This window comes from Poecilia reticulata, chromosome 6 (genome assembly GCF_904066995.2).
Source record: "Poecilia reticulata chromosome 6, P_reticulata-male-v2, whole genome shotgun sequence".
Classification (NCBI taxonomy): domain Eukaryota; kingdom Metazoa; phylum Chordata; class Actinopteri; order Cyprinodontiformes; family Poeciliidae; genus Poecilia; species Poecilia reticulata.
Window position 1 is genome coordinate 16,401,865 of NC_088835.1, and position 14,971 is coordinate 16,416,835.

At 37.0% G+C, this 14,971-nt stretch overlaps 2 protein-coding genes across 2 annotated transcripts; both read right to left on the reverse strand.

The window, feature by feature from the left end:
* Positions 1 to 9: 9 nt before the first annotated feature.
* uevld (UEV and lactate/malate dehyrogenase domains) lies at positions 10 to 7,048 on the reverse strand. Its single transcript, XM_008411546.3, has 12 exons — positions 6,839 to 7,048; positions 5,307 to 5,391; positions 4,475 to 4,540; positions 4,238 to 4,401; positions 3,574 to 3,715; positions 3,386 to 3,480; positions 3,170 to 3,275; positions 2,789 to 2,959; positions 2,551 to 2,715; positions 1,489 to 1,576; positions 1,275 to 1,398; positions 10 to 805 (listed from the first exon to the last, which is right to left on the reverse strand). Exons 1-12 carry the CDS (start codon positions 6,878 to 6,880, stop codon positions 641 to 643), a joined length of 1,413 nt encoding a protein of 470 aa, XP_008409768.1. The 5' UTR covers positions 6,881 to 7,048; the 3' UTR covers positions 10 to 640.
* An 878-nt stretch (positions 7,049 to 7,926) lies between these two features.
* Positions 7,927 to 12,996, reverse strand: spty2d1 (SPT2 chromatin protein domain containing 1). The gene is made up of 6 exons (XM_008411544.3): positions 12,438 to 12,996; positions 12,004 to 12,118; positions 9,983 to 11,569; positions 9,349 to 9,508; positions 8,556 to 8,633; positions 7,927 to 8,456 (listed from the first exon to the last, which is right to left on the reverse strand). Exons 1-6 carry the CDS (start codon positions 12,519 to 12,521, stop codon positions 8,363 to 8,365), a joined length of 2,118 nt encoding a protein of 705 aa, XP_008409766.1. The 5' UTR covers positions 12,522 to 12,996; the 3' UTR covers positions 7,927 to 8,362.
* Between the last annotated feature and the right edge of the window lie 1,975 nt (positions 12,997 to 14,971).

Here is a 14,971-nt window from a genome sequence, read left to right on the forward strand (position 1 = left end):
CATGTCTCGTTATGTTCTTCAAGCAATCGTGTGCTTTCAAATGTTTATTGCATAAAAACAAAATAATGTAGTCTTACAAAATATACAAGTCTTGAGTAGCTTCCGTTCATATTATGCAAGATTTTTTGCATAAAGAGTACACTAAGAGCAAGGAAACGGGATGACAGCAGATACAAAAGCTTAATTTAAGTCAGTCTACTGGTCTACAGCCCACACCCTTTCTGGGTTACTATATGCATAGTTCATCTTCATAATCCAAAACTGTGATTTACTCAGAATTATATTAGCTTGCATAAATAGACAAGGTATCCCGAATGGCATTTTCCACATCGAGTTGTTACCCAAGACTGCACTCATCTTTCAGATGTTCTGCATAAAATACCTTGGCTATAAAAGAAAATGAAACATTACCTCAATATAACATGAGTGCAAAATGAGCTTCCAATGCCTCCAAGCTAAAAAAAAAAAAAAAAGTGCAATTATATATATATATATATTTTACAATGATTTAGTACGCGATGTCCATGTTTTGAGGAGAAACAGACATGGGAAATTACATGGCTTTTTTTCTAAACTTCAGCGCAATCACTGTCCATCGCTGACTATTTAGCAGCAAGTATTCCCAGATTTCTCATTACATTCATATTCTGATCTGACTCATGAGGACGAAGAGCGAGTTGACGCTTTCCCTGAGCTTGGAGTCTTCTTCAGGTCCCAGTGTCACTCCAGCCAACCGAGCGGATCCGTTTGCTCCCATAATGCACGGCAAGCTGAGGAACACCTCTGCGCCTATACCACTCCAGCCCTAAGAAAGCAAAACGCAGATAAAAAAAATTATAAATCAATTCAAATATAGTCACCTGGATGAATAGTGCAATAACACTTTATTTGACAATTTGCATCATTTATACTTTTGTGTATTACTCATTTTCTAGGCTTCAGTCCATGCATTGTGAATCTCTCAAAATCTAATTTACAAAATTTTTAATTTTATTCTTGAAGGCTGTATGGTTGATTGTGCACCTTTTATACCGCCATTGTTCCTACACTTGTGACCATCTAGGGTCTCACTGATGTCCTTTTTCGGCTTACCCTCCTTGACTGACACAATAACTGCCATATAACTGAGATGCAAGGAATGACTATATAGAGCTGCACTGTTTGAATGGAACTACTAACATTACCTTTTCATTGAGATTGTAATTCACTGAAGTACACTTATAGGGTGAGACTTTGCAATAGTGGATCTATTGTTTTAATAACTTAAGAGCTACCTGAGCCAGTGTGGAGATGGAGTGAATCTTCATCTTATCTGTCAAGATGGTGTTGGTGATGTCCGCCACAGAAAGACCAACAGACCAGGACCGCTGGCCTCGATTTTTCATGAGATCAAATGCTCTGAATGGGAAAAATAAAAAATTTAAATATGAGTAATGATAAGAGATTAATAAAAGCTACGCCTTAAGTCCATGTTTGTAGCAAAAGTACCTGTCTAGCAACGGCTTTGTAGAATTAGATCCTGGGGCGATCTCAAGTTCTCCGTTAGAACTCAGTCCAATGTTACTTATTACAGGAACTATCAAAACACACACAGAAATACTGGTAAGCTTAATGGTACGCATGATGTTCCACATGCAAGATCTGCTGGAAGAACTACACAACTTGTCACCCTAATAATGGTGCAGATGAGCAAAAGGGACAAAAGTTAAAATAAAGGCAGATACATTTTCTAACTGTATTAGGTTTTTTCTTATGAGTGTAAAACGTTGTAGATCAAATTTTCCAATATTCTGAGTTTTTTTTTTGTAAACAAGCAAAACTAAAGATGTAACTACACACAGAAAATCTTACACTATAAATTAAAACAGATTTTACCTTCTCGGATATTTTGGTCAGAGTTGAGTAAATTAAGAGGAATAATTTTGTTTCCCACCTTTGCTCTCAAGGAGTCATGTGAAATTTACAGGTACATCTCAACAGATTTTCTAAACAAATATAACAAAAACTTTAAAGTTAAGAATATAGAATATTTTGTAAGAGCAATGAAAACAGATTTGAAACACAAAAATATTCTCTTATAGTCATACTGTCGCCTAAATACTCATAAGGAAGATGGCTGAGTTGATTGTTGTCCAATTCACCGACACCGTCCACTAGAGGGGCTACCCAGAAGAGACATTGGTAAAGAAACTGGCTATTCAAAAAATACTATATTCAAGCATTATAACGGAAAGTTGTGTGGAAGGAAAAAGTGTGACAAGCAACATGGATTATTGTAACATATAAATCCCATAGAGAATCTATGTAGCTTTGTCAATAGGAAAATGCGAGACATCAAAACCAAATATATTTGAAGTATTATACAAAGTGTAATGAATCCATATGTGAACTTCACTTTTAATGTATTTATTTTTTATTATTAAAATAAATGAACATATATTGAGATGCACCTGTACACTCTGACTCAAAGATCCATCAGGGTAAATGTTAAACCAGTTTTTTGTGAAAACAGCATTAACATAAACCTTTATGTAACCATCTCCCACTCACCTTTATTGTCTGAGAGCTCTCCTATGACCCAGGCAGGTTTGTGTGTATTCAGATTAATATCCAGAATGTGGCTCAGACGCTCGGAGTCCAGGTTACACCCTGCTCCAATCACCCGTGTCGGAGGGAGACCACTTTGCCTCCAAGCAACGTGCGCCATGATGTCCACTGAATCGGTAGGAGGTGAGGTTATGCGACAGCAATAAAAGCATAAAGCTTTGAAGAAGTGTCTTTTACTGACCTGGTTGTGAGGCAATAAGCAGGATGGCATTGGGGCTAAGATGTACCAGATTGGGGATTATTCCTCGGTACAAGTCAACATTAGTCTGGACCACCTTTACATACGACTCGTCATTGTTCCATGAGTTGACTGTCACCACTATAACCTTGGACCCCGCCGAAGATGAAATATCTACGTAATAAAACATTTAACACGGTCAGTAATTGCTGCTAAAAGTCTTCTTGGAACACAAGCACATCTTAAAAACTAAGCAAACAAGGTGGTGAGTCATCATGGAAAGACCTTGTCAGCACAACGCCAGGAGTCGTTTCAAATACCAAAAGTATTGTTAGCCAAAAAGGACCGATGAGTCATAACATGACGGAGCAGAAAGTGACGCACCTCTGGATACCTGCACCTTCGGCAGGTTGAAGATTTCCAGATCCGTGGCGCCGCCTTTGGAGGAGCTTTCAGCGACGTCCATAAAAACTAGTTTGTCCACATTACACTACACCATGTGAAAAAGAGATAAGCATTAACTCAGTAGCATTAACTCATCTCACAAAACCAAAAAAAATGTTGTCTGCTACACTGTCAAAAACTAAGATAGCTAGCTACCTTAGATAAAATGCTCATCACACACGCCATGCCCAAATCTCCTCCTCCAACAACTGAAACTTTGATGTTTTGCTGGTCTTGATGCCTGATCCCACCTGAAGTTAATATAAAATGACATAAAAAAAAAATAAATAAATAAAGTCTGATTTGTGAAGGTAAAAATTAAGAGTGAATGTAAAGAGCAGCACCATCATTGATCTTCAGATTAGACACATAAGCCATGAGCTCATTGGGGTCCTTGGTGTCTTCTGTGGTCCTGGAAGATAGCGGAGGGTCTTCCTCAAACTTGGAAATCATCTCATTCAGGAGACCCACGACGGATGACCTGGGCTGTAACAGAGTAAGGCTGATGAGAACGTCACAGCTAGGCTTGTGATAGTTATTGCTATGAGACACACAGGGTCAAATGTACTGTTTCAATAGTCCCAAAACATCCCAAAAACCCGAGGCTGTAAGATAAGCAGCAGATTACATGTTAGCTAACTCAGCAGATAGACTCGCTAATTTATCAGCTAATATCGGTTTCCTATACTTATGTTCCTTCATAGAACACAGAAAAATACTTGTAAGTTTAGCACTGTGCTTATATTTTTGCTTTGGTCTATTTACTAACATAAGAGTTTTAGCAGTATTACATCACTAATAATATATAATTTTAGAAGCGGTAGGAGTAAATGCTTTTTTTTTTTCCACAAAAAAAAAAAAAAAGGTTTGATTCCGCAATAGATTTTAGTGTAACAGACATGTGAAATCACAGTATTTTTACTCAAGATTACGAGACAGTGAAGGTCCCGATGCCAAATTAGACACGAGTGCAATTTTAGAATATAGATAGCAAACGCGAAAGCTTACATGATCCCAGTTGTGAAGAACCGGCAGGTGGATCCGTCCCTTCGCGTCGACATGTTTTCCCTCTCTGATCACCATGTTGGAGGTGGGCCTCAGGAGGCATATCGGAGGCGTGAACGGGAATGAATACAGAAGCCACAGCTCAATGGGGAAGTTGTAGGAGCGGCCTGAAGGAGAGAGGCTGCCGTTAGAACATCCTCTGACGTAAAACTGCATAGACAGTGTTTGTAAAATTCTTACCATCATACTTCACAGGAATGACGCCAGTTAATTTCAGGAGCTCCATCTGGCTGTTATCAGAGGATGCTGAAAAACACAATACATCACCTGTAAGTTAACACAGTATTGTGAAAATGTATTTGCCCCCTTAGATTTGCTTCTAGTTACATAACAGAGCATTTTAGGAAAGCTACATCATTGTGATGTCAAACATGGCGGTAAAACTGTGATGATTCTGGCCAGTTTCCTGCATCAGGACCTGGTCAACTCGTCAGTTGGGTCAATTAGACGCAACTAATTGACCAATTCAGTCCTCTACCAGAAAATTCCCATGGAGATTATTTGAGCAAAGATTTGTGACCTTGAGCTCAGACACACCAGCAAGCCAACACTGAACTGCTACAAAACACACAAAAAAATAAAAAAATCATGAATTTGGAGTGGTCTGGTCAAAGTCTGGAGAGAAGTCACATTGAGATTGCAGTAGAATGTCCCGAAAAAACTTTATCTTGCAAAAAACCTTCCAATGAGGCTGAAGTAAAACGCATTCTGAAAGAAGAGGTGGCTATAATTCTTCCACAGTGAGGTAAAAGACTCACTGTGAGCATTAGAAAACACTTGATGGAAGTTAGTTGGCGCAACTGATTAAGTTTGGAGGTCAATCACTTTTTCACATAGGCCATGGTTGGATTTGATAGCCTGGTTTGCCTTAAATGAAATCGTCATTTGCTGTTCATATTTACTCTTCCTGATACTGAAATGTGATTAATGAGCAGAAATATGTTAGGGAGCAAATACATTTTCACCAGAATGTATTTTGTCAAACAAATGTAAAGGTAGCACAAAAACTTACTGTACATGCCAGTGTACAGCTTCATGTCTGGGAAGATGCGATTAATTTTTTGAAGTTCCTCAACTGTGACATCTCCAAATTTGTACTAGTAGAGGGAAAAAGAAACGATTAGTAAAAGCATTTATATAACATTTATAAAGGATAAGTTTTTTATTTTAAGGGTTTTTTTTTTTGTGTGCTCAGGGAGCACAAAACTCAATTTGTTTTATGACTTACACAATAAAAGTCTGGATTCTCTTTAAGAATGATCCTCAGTTTCTGACCCTGAGGTCTAAATTCATCCAAACTAAATATTCTTAACTCAGGGTTAGGAGACATTATTGCCCATTATTAGATACACGACTCGACCTTTCATCGTTCAAAAGTCATTCAGCAGTAAGGATGTAGTTTTCCAAGTCACTCTAAATAAATCATGACATGGCGTAATATGTCCTGTTCTGTTGCACAACTGATGTCGCATCAGTGTGATTTTGACAGCTGACAAAAAAAGAAATGTTTTTTGAAATGTAGTCATTTCATATCAACACAACGTCACAATTGATTTAGAGCGAGAAAGGCAACTAAGTACATTCAGCTTTTTCAAAAAAATCAATTATATGTTAAAGATTAAGATGCACCACAACACATTTAAATATCTGGAGGGAGATACAGACATAAGAAGGATTGTTATGGAGAAAACATATTTTTCTAACCTTTATTTGTAAGGAAACCTTAATGGAAAAAAAAGGACTGACAAATTAACTTTCATCTTTTAAAACCTATTACTTTTGGGAGCAGCCATATTCGATGCACCCACATTGATTTGCACTCGTGTGGTATTTTCTCTAACTTTAGATTGCACTCTTTTTAATAACCCTTTTTTTTAAACTTATGAAGAATTATTCTTGTATATTGTCCTGTGTTACTTTTACTATGATGCTGTTTTTAATTTTTTATTTCTCTGCTTATTTTAAAATCTTGTACATCACTTTCCAACTTGTGTTAAAACTTTAAAGTATTATTAAAATCCTAATAATTAACACATCTGTACAATTAACTCAAAATAGTAAGAACTATTAAAACTTCTGCCACAAATTTCAGTTATTTTACAAACGAGCAGGGATTTTTATTTTTATTTTTTACTGAAACTGTCAGTTTCTTGAAAGAATTGGCCAATTAAATATTTATCATTTTCTACACAAATTCTAAATATTTTACTGTTAATATTTTTCTTTTTGCTCATTGTCATAGTAATGGTAAGACAGGAAAAACAGCATAAGCTTTTATTTTAATAGTTTTCTGTACAGGTAAATACATTTAAGTTGCTCAATTCAATGGGTTAATATTCTTCAAATCCGTCCAAAAAGAATAATTGCACTCTCACTTCGTAATCTTATTTAAGTTCCTTTCAAGAATTTCAGTAGCTAAGCTGGTTCTTCCAGTTTGCTCAGGCTGACAGAAGCTAATAGAAACTAGCCTACAAAGCTAGCCGGCTTTTCCAAATGAAAGTTTAGACTGAACACATTTCAAAGTTGTCATTTGTTCAAACTAACCTTTGTGAAGATCCGCTGTATTTTCTCTGACTTGAGGTCCATCTACTTCACCCGGAAATTAGCCAAAACAAATATGAATATACGAGTTATTCTTTAGGTTTGATGCTCCTGCCAGTTGTATAATTCCAGCTCTATTGATAAACTTCCGCAAACTTGGAGGAGCAGCCAAAGGCGTAGCTAGGTGACACTGATGTCACTACCGACTCAAGCCCCGCCCACTTCGAAAAATCCCCTACACCAAAAGTAAGGCAAGGCATTGTCATATATAACCAGGTGTCAAAATAAGCAGTCGGTCATGAAAACATCCCTACTATACGTAACATTAAAATTAAGAATAGAAATACCAAGCCTAATAGCTAAAATCAGGATTTCAATTAATGACATTTAGGTAAAAATGAAAACCCTAAAAGGAAATGCCTTTATTTTCATATTTTATGTTAAAATTGGATATTTGTCATTTAATGTTTAAATTATTTCTCAAATAGACAATTTCACACAAAATTATACCAGTCAACATTTCACACTATAAACATTATTCAGGCTCACACCGTTGGTTTTTCTAGTATCCTTTCATCTTCATTGTTCATTGTACTAAGCCATTTTGAAACCTCTCAAGGGAATGCTTTATACATTATAATTTTTATGAAAGTTTTCCTTCATATTTTAGGCATTTACAATTATTAAGACTAAAAATGTAGTTAAAATGTGAGTGTTTCTTGATAAGAATGCCTCTTTATCCGTCTACTGGATCCAGTTAAGAAAGCTGCGCATAATGATATCTAATGTTTTAAAGTAGTTTGTCCTTGGAGAAGTGTCAATGGATTGTGCAAGATGCTCATTGTGGGTAGAACCGATAATATTCTAGGGAGCTGAAAAACCGATTTGAAAGAATTTGATCACCAATAAAATTGCATCCACTACACAGCAATTACTACCTTAAAAAGCAGCACATAATTAGTAAAATATTATGCTCATTTTAAGACAGACAAAACCACTAGTTTTTAACAAAGAAAACTGGGACCAAACCTCTTCATATATAAATTTACCAAAATAATCTTAATCTGAGAAAAATTGACATCAGACAGTACTGTTAAATAAAAGCCTTTATGCAATTATTATTGTCAAAATATTTTACACAACATATGAATTGGTAATGTTTTATGCACAATAACTAACAATATGTTCAAATAATTGGTTGAAAAAAGTAACAGAAAATATGTTGAAAACTGTCCCTGTTATTGGCGAGATGAGAAAAACGGATTCATGTTTGTTAAAAGTTCAATTCTTTCCAGATTGTAAATCCAGAACTTTGTAGAGGAAATAAATATGGACTTGAGAACTTCTCATTATTAACTAAATGCTTCCAATGGGTTTTGCATATCATCTTTTGATAGATAATTCACAACAAATGACTTTCTCCATCAAAACACACGGTCAAATGTGGGCTTGATGCTGTAGGATCGCCACGCCGCCATGTCAGCATTCAGAGGACAAAGGATTATTTATCAAAACTGGAATGGAGCTTCAGTTGATTTTTTTCCTCTTGACCTTTTTTTTTCTCAGCTCTTCTTCCTCTCGCCGCTCTTCCTCCAGGTCCTCTTGCACAGCCATTCTTAGACTAAAGTAAGGCAAAGGTAAAAGTATAAAAAAATTATGTTACCGGTTACAATTACTTTAAATCAGGAGAGAAAAATTACAAAAATGCCCATTTTGATACCTCCTGGCTTCTTCTTTCTGCAGGTCTTTCCAGCTGCTCTCCATAAATTTAAGAGCATAGTCACTTTCATCTTTGTACCTGAGAGAAAAAAAACCCCCAACAAAGTAGCAGTAAATTGATATTTTGACAAATCAATTGCTTTAACATAGAAATCTATACTGAATATGTATTTGTAGATGGAAAACTGTGTAAATAAAAAAAATCAACTGTAAAAAAAAAAAATACTCCATGATTTTTCTTTTCCTTTTCAGGCAGATCTTCCACATCTGCTCAATATTTGAATGAGCTATTTTTCTGCCAGTCCATAGAAAGGTGCGCATCAGTGTGAGTGAGTGAGAAACTGCCAGTTTTTCTAGCAACTACTTTTTAATTAGTCCAATGAAATATTGACATTTTCAGATTAAGTACAAGTCATATTTATCACAACCAAGAATTCAAAGTGTGAAATATTGTGTTTAATGAATCTGTGAGATTCACCGTTTGGCCTGAAGTACTCTCATTAACTTTTCAATTATAGTCAAATTAATTGCGATGCCCCTCGAGTGAGAAATAAACAATAATCATATCTTTCTGGACTCTCGTACCACAATACTACCTTATACAAAACCAGTGCAGAAGGTAGAATAACAAGCTCCGAGTGTGGTGGCCATGTAACAGCAGGTTATTTGTATTATTACTGTATCTGGACTTTTTTCAGAGATCTAAATCCTTACAGTATGTGAGTGAATACAAAGTCCAAACCCATTTGTCACAATACCCCATTAACACCAGACACCATGAAGAGAACACTCACCTGTTTCGGTCATAGCCAAAGATCTCCTTAATGTGCCTGGAGATTTCGTCTTGTTCTTCACCTTCATCATCAATGAAGTCGTCCATTTCAGGGTCATACTCTTCCTCCTCATCCTCATACTTCCTCTTGTATGCAATTGTGATGGGTGGTAGCGAGGTTCCTGGAAAGGAAATACTTCAATTGTTGGCAACAGATTTTGTTCTTAGAGACTTGAGATGTGATTTGATTATTTTGATGGTGAAAAGAAAAGATTAAACTCTATTCAAAGACCGCTGACCTTGAAAGGTTTTAACCATCTTTGCGGATGTGTTAATGACAAACTTATCACAATCTGGTTAAATCCCAGTAATCATTTGCGTATTTAAAGACTAATTGGATATTAAAGGCACATTTCGTAAATTTAAAGATAATTTAGAAAACATAGTGATTTTAACAAAATAAGAAATTGGTAAGTTCGTATATATGGACTGCTGAAAGCAAAGGTCCCTTAGCAAGAACAAAACCGAACTTTAACCAGTTTCAGGTAATGCATTTACCAGTGATGATTTTGCGTTTTCATTAAAGCTTTTAAAATTATTTGAATAAACCATTTACAAATCTTCACTAACAACATCATACATTTCCTGGTTCTCACCTGGTGGTCTGTTCATCATAGGTCTGGGTGGAATCCCGGGTCTGGTTCCCGGCATCACCCCGGGTCTGATTCCCGGCATCATCCCAGGTCTCATCCCTGGCATCATCCCAGGTCTCTGTTGCATGCCTGGCCGAGGGGAGACCCCTGGCCTAGGTCCACCCACATTCTTGGATGAGATGGTCTCCGACACAACAGTGCACTTAGGTCTGCCCGGCCCTGACGCAAGGTTACTGTTTGGCCGCCCTGGTACCTGTCCTCCACTACCAGGTCTAAAAGGCCCTGGAGGTCGGGATCCACCTCTTTCAGGTCCGCTGCCACCTGGCCTACTCTGTGGTGCACCACCAGGTTTATTTTGGGGTATGCCCATAGGCCTCCCCTGACACTGGTTCCCTGCCTTAGAAGGACCGCCCAAAGACGGCCTCAGTGAATTACCGTTTGATCTCACCAGAGGATTATGTCCAGACCTTTGTGGGTCTCCTCTGTTGGATTTCATCTCTCCAGCTATAGATCCCTGCTTTAATGAACTGCCTTGAATGGGCCTCGTCTGCTGTGAGGTTGCATGTTGAGACCTCTGGCCAGCTCCAACTCCACTAGAATGCCTGTTCCCTTGAATACCTGAAGCTCCTTTTTGATGCAATAACAAACTGTCTTTTCTTGAGCTAAGGTCACTTGAGGTGCTGGGTTTTTGGGTAAGTGCCATCCTGGAGCTTACATGTTTGGCTGAGACCTGAGATGAGTGGGCTTTTGAAGGGCTTTTACTAACTGTAGCAACTGATGAAGCAGAAATGCCCATCTTGGATCGTTCTCTATCACCGTGAGGCGTCTTCTCTCGGTTCCTCTCTTTGTCACTTGCAGAGGGTTTGGAAAAAGAGAGGCCTCTGTCACTTGTTCCAGCTGATTTAACCTTATTTCCTGATCTACTGGGCAGACTTGGCTTTTCTGTAGAGTTCCTTTGTGGTTTGTTGTGTTTTGGTTCTTTCTCTGTAGTGCTTTTTCTAACTGAGCTAGAAGTGGACAAAGACCGTCCTTCTCTTCCACCATCTACCTTTGAGTCCCTGTTTTTGTCAGGTCTCTTAGCCTTGCGCTCCATCTCCAGTTCACGTATCTCTTCGGCTGTCCGAAGCCTTTCTTCCTTTTTCACCTTGGGTTTTAGCTCAACCGGCTCAAATTGCTTCTTTTCCGCCAATCTGAGTAAATCAGCAAAGTTCATGGCAGGGGGAGGAGGTTTGGGTGGGCCAGAATTTTTTTTAGAAACAGATTTACTGGGCCCACTGACACTCATAGTCTTCTGTGGCCTCATCATCTCTGGCTCCGGCTCTTCCTCTGAATCGGTCTGCTCATACTCGTAATTATCTTCATCGTCTAGTGGATCGATTGCGTTATTCCTAAATCTTTCAGGGTCATCTGGATGATCTTCCCGCCTATCTCCTTTTGAGCCCCTCTTTTTCGGAGTCTCTACCACTGGAATGCCGTTGTAGCCTTTGAAATTGTCCTTGGTTCTGGATGCCATAGCTCGTGCTTTGCGATCCGACTTCAACTCAACCCTCTTCGCCAATAGCTGCTCTTTTTGTTTCTTACTTTCCATTTCTGAAAAGAAGAAGAAAAGAGATCGTCTGTATCTGTACAGATTTCAGTCAAAATTGTACCAATAGGGCTTTTCCTGACTGAGACAAATATCAAATTTTAGAGGTTTGATCTTTTAATCTGAAAGACTGAGTTAGAAATGAGGTAAGACATCTGTTCCAATTTCTTTGTTAGCGATGGTAGCCTCGAATCCAACAGAAAATAGGAAAATTAAAAGTTTACCTTCAATGCATCCATGCTAAAATTGATCAGATCTTTATCAAAGTCAAAACTACATCAACACATGTACTAAATAGCAAAATTGGGAAAGTTTGGAATCTGACCTACCGATCAGAGGCAAAACTAGAGAAAACTGGCACAATTCAATCTCCAGCAAACAGAGCTGTACACCTCTAATTTGAGTATTACTGTGTAAACTGACTTAATGTCATAGATACCTTTCTGTTTTGTGTCATTTTGCCGCTTTTTTAGAAGTGCCTGCACAGCAGCAGGGTTTACACCTTTAGACTTTGGGTCCTTTTTGGGTGGTCCCGCCTGAAGACTGTACCTCTTCTGCGCAAAGAAAGACAAGGACGAGACATAAGATCAGCTGCTGAACGTAAAACTTCATTGAATTGTTAAAGAAAATATGTTATTTTTAAACAAACCAATTTCAAAGTTTTAGATGTGTTTTTAAAACCATAAAACTAACGAGGTATATATAATCAAATGGAATAACGTATTTGAGGCAGAAGCCATGCAGGGTCATGCTATTGTACGTTTAGCAGCCAGCTGTACTATAGAACCTTCACTGACACAGATGGAACACACTGAATTGTAACAATGCTTCCCACTTTACGAACATAGGTACAAGTAATCATCTTTAACTTACTTGAACACTACCGAGACCCTGGTTTTGCGAAGCGATGTCCAATATATTATCAAAGTCCATCATGTTGGCAGTAGATGATGACATACGTCAGCCTGAAGCGAATCAAGCAACCCACAGAAACCAGAATCGTGGTTCACGTTTAGGATTTAGACACTCACACTATCAAACCACGTTTATCTTGACAGCTACACAAAGAGGACCGTACGTTGTTGAACCAACGATACGGGGACCCAAACCCTTATCTTAACGGTGCAGACTACATTTACTTTATCACTTTTTAAGATAGCATAGGCTAGCGCATTTAGCTAACCGGGGTTCCACAGCTGTTAACGTCAGCTAACTGAGATTCCAGGAGGACCAACTTCCTCTTTGTACGAACGAAAACAACGCGACATCCATCAAAATACGTGTCTGACCAAATTACACTAAAATCACATAGATTTAAAAAAATCTATAATTTTTAATTCTGAGACGATTTAAAGCCAAACAGTGAGTAAGAACGACAAAATTAAACGACCAAAGCGGAATGTGCGGAAGTGACATAGTTCACTCAACATACTTCCGCTTTTGCTTATGATCAGAGAGTGTGTGTAGAATCATATCGTCTCGATGTAAACCAACGGACGGAAGTAGGGGGGGATCTATCTTGTCTGTAGGTGTGCACATGTACTATAATCGACCGTTCTTGGATGAATAATAGGTACAAAACGAGGATTTTTTTTTATTAAACGAAAAGCTGTGGAATTAATTTTTAATTTAGTTTGTTGATGGTATATATAGTATAGTAATATCGGTAGTGCTTTTGCGTACGGCTTCAAAGTGAATCCAATCCATTTGAAGTGCTCCCTCCGTATTTTACGTTTGACAAAACTTCTCCTATTCGTCATACGGTCTCATACGCAATATCCTTCCGAAAACATTTTTTTTACAGTAAAGAACCACTTGATGTCGCCACTTCATGGACCATCTCGAAAACTCTGGAAATTTCATTGCATGGATAAACCTTTTACGTCGTCTACCAGTTGTAACTTGTGTAGCCTTATAAAAGAACAAAAAAGTAATCACTCTCCACTAATCTCTACATTTATATAGCAGTTAAAAAAGTCACTCCTATACCAAAACGCAGCAGAATGTAGTTTTTCCTAAACGATATCCAAGAGTACTTCTGGAGTGTATAAAATCGATTTGTAAGCAGTTTATATTCTTTCTTCTCCTCCACATTACCCATTTGTTTCTGACATTTTAAACATTGTATTTAAATTATGGAATATTACAAGTTTTATAACATTACAAACCAGAAATACTTAAAATTGTGTTGTATTTTTATGTCAAAATGCTGATAAAATAGAAGGAATCTTGTGGTTGTAAAATGACAAAAGGATAGAAGAGAAGGATATTAGTTCTGTAGGGCAATGTATTTTTGCAAAATATTTTTTGTTAGATGTAATTTGGAATATGCTTTTTTAATTCTTTTTTAATTCTTTTATAATAAATATTTTACAAATAATATTATATTAGAGGATACACAAAATTGCAAATAAAAAAAAATACTGCAAATAATCAGCATTAGTCATGTACTAATTCTGATGTGGGGTATTTAGCCCCCACATTCAAGGGGGCTAAATACAAATAAATTTCACTTGTTTATTCAATTTTTATTTGTAAAAACAAATAAAACCAAGTTTATTTTTTGCTATGTGCTACAATATTTTGAGCTGCAATAGAATATATGTAACAGCATTTATAAATCAGTTTAAAGTTTTAAGTAGTTTACATTTCTACATTTTTATTACACAAAATTACATTAAAGTACATTAAAATGTGTGGCCTTTTATGTATTTATTAATTTTTTTACTTATAATTTGACAAAATGTGAAGAAAAAACAAAAGGTCAGATTATTTTTATTTGTCTTGTTTCTGAAGGTTTCTGAGCAGTAATGTGTATTTGACTTTAGGGGGCAGTTTGCCATAAAACCTGTTTTCTGATGGAAAAGATGCAATTTCTCTCTTCTCTGCAGTGCAGAGTGTAATACCTTTGAGGTTTTAACTTTCAAATACCTTTTGTCTCTTTAATCTCCTTATATGGCTTAACTTTATCAAATTGTTTCCATTTCTATATCAATGGATCCCAAGCCCAGGGCTGTCTGTCAAAAATAAATGATAAACAAATCAAAGAATGAGGGAATGGATAGATAAATAAATAAATAAATAAATAAATAAATAAATAAATAAATAAATAAATAAATAAATAAATAAAATAAAAAGCCGATTTGTGAGTCTGAAATGAGTTTTGCTTCTTTACTCTTCCAATAATCACATTTCAGATTAATCTGTTTATAAACCTGTAAGCAGCTCAAGGCATTGACTAAAACACTTACAATGCGCACACTTAAGCTTCGCTTTTGTAACTGGTAACACAAAGTTAAGCCCATTTTTGCCGCTGACCTCTGGAATCCGCTGGAATGAGCTCATTCGCTGTAGTCTTCACTTGTTTCAGTTCAGCCACAGCCTTACTCCTAAATAAATTTCAGAAT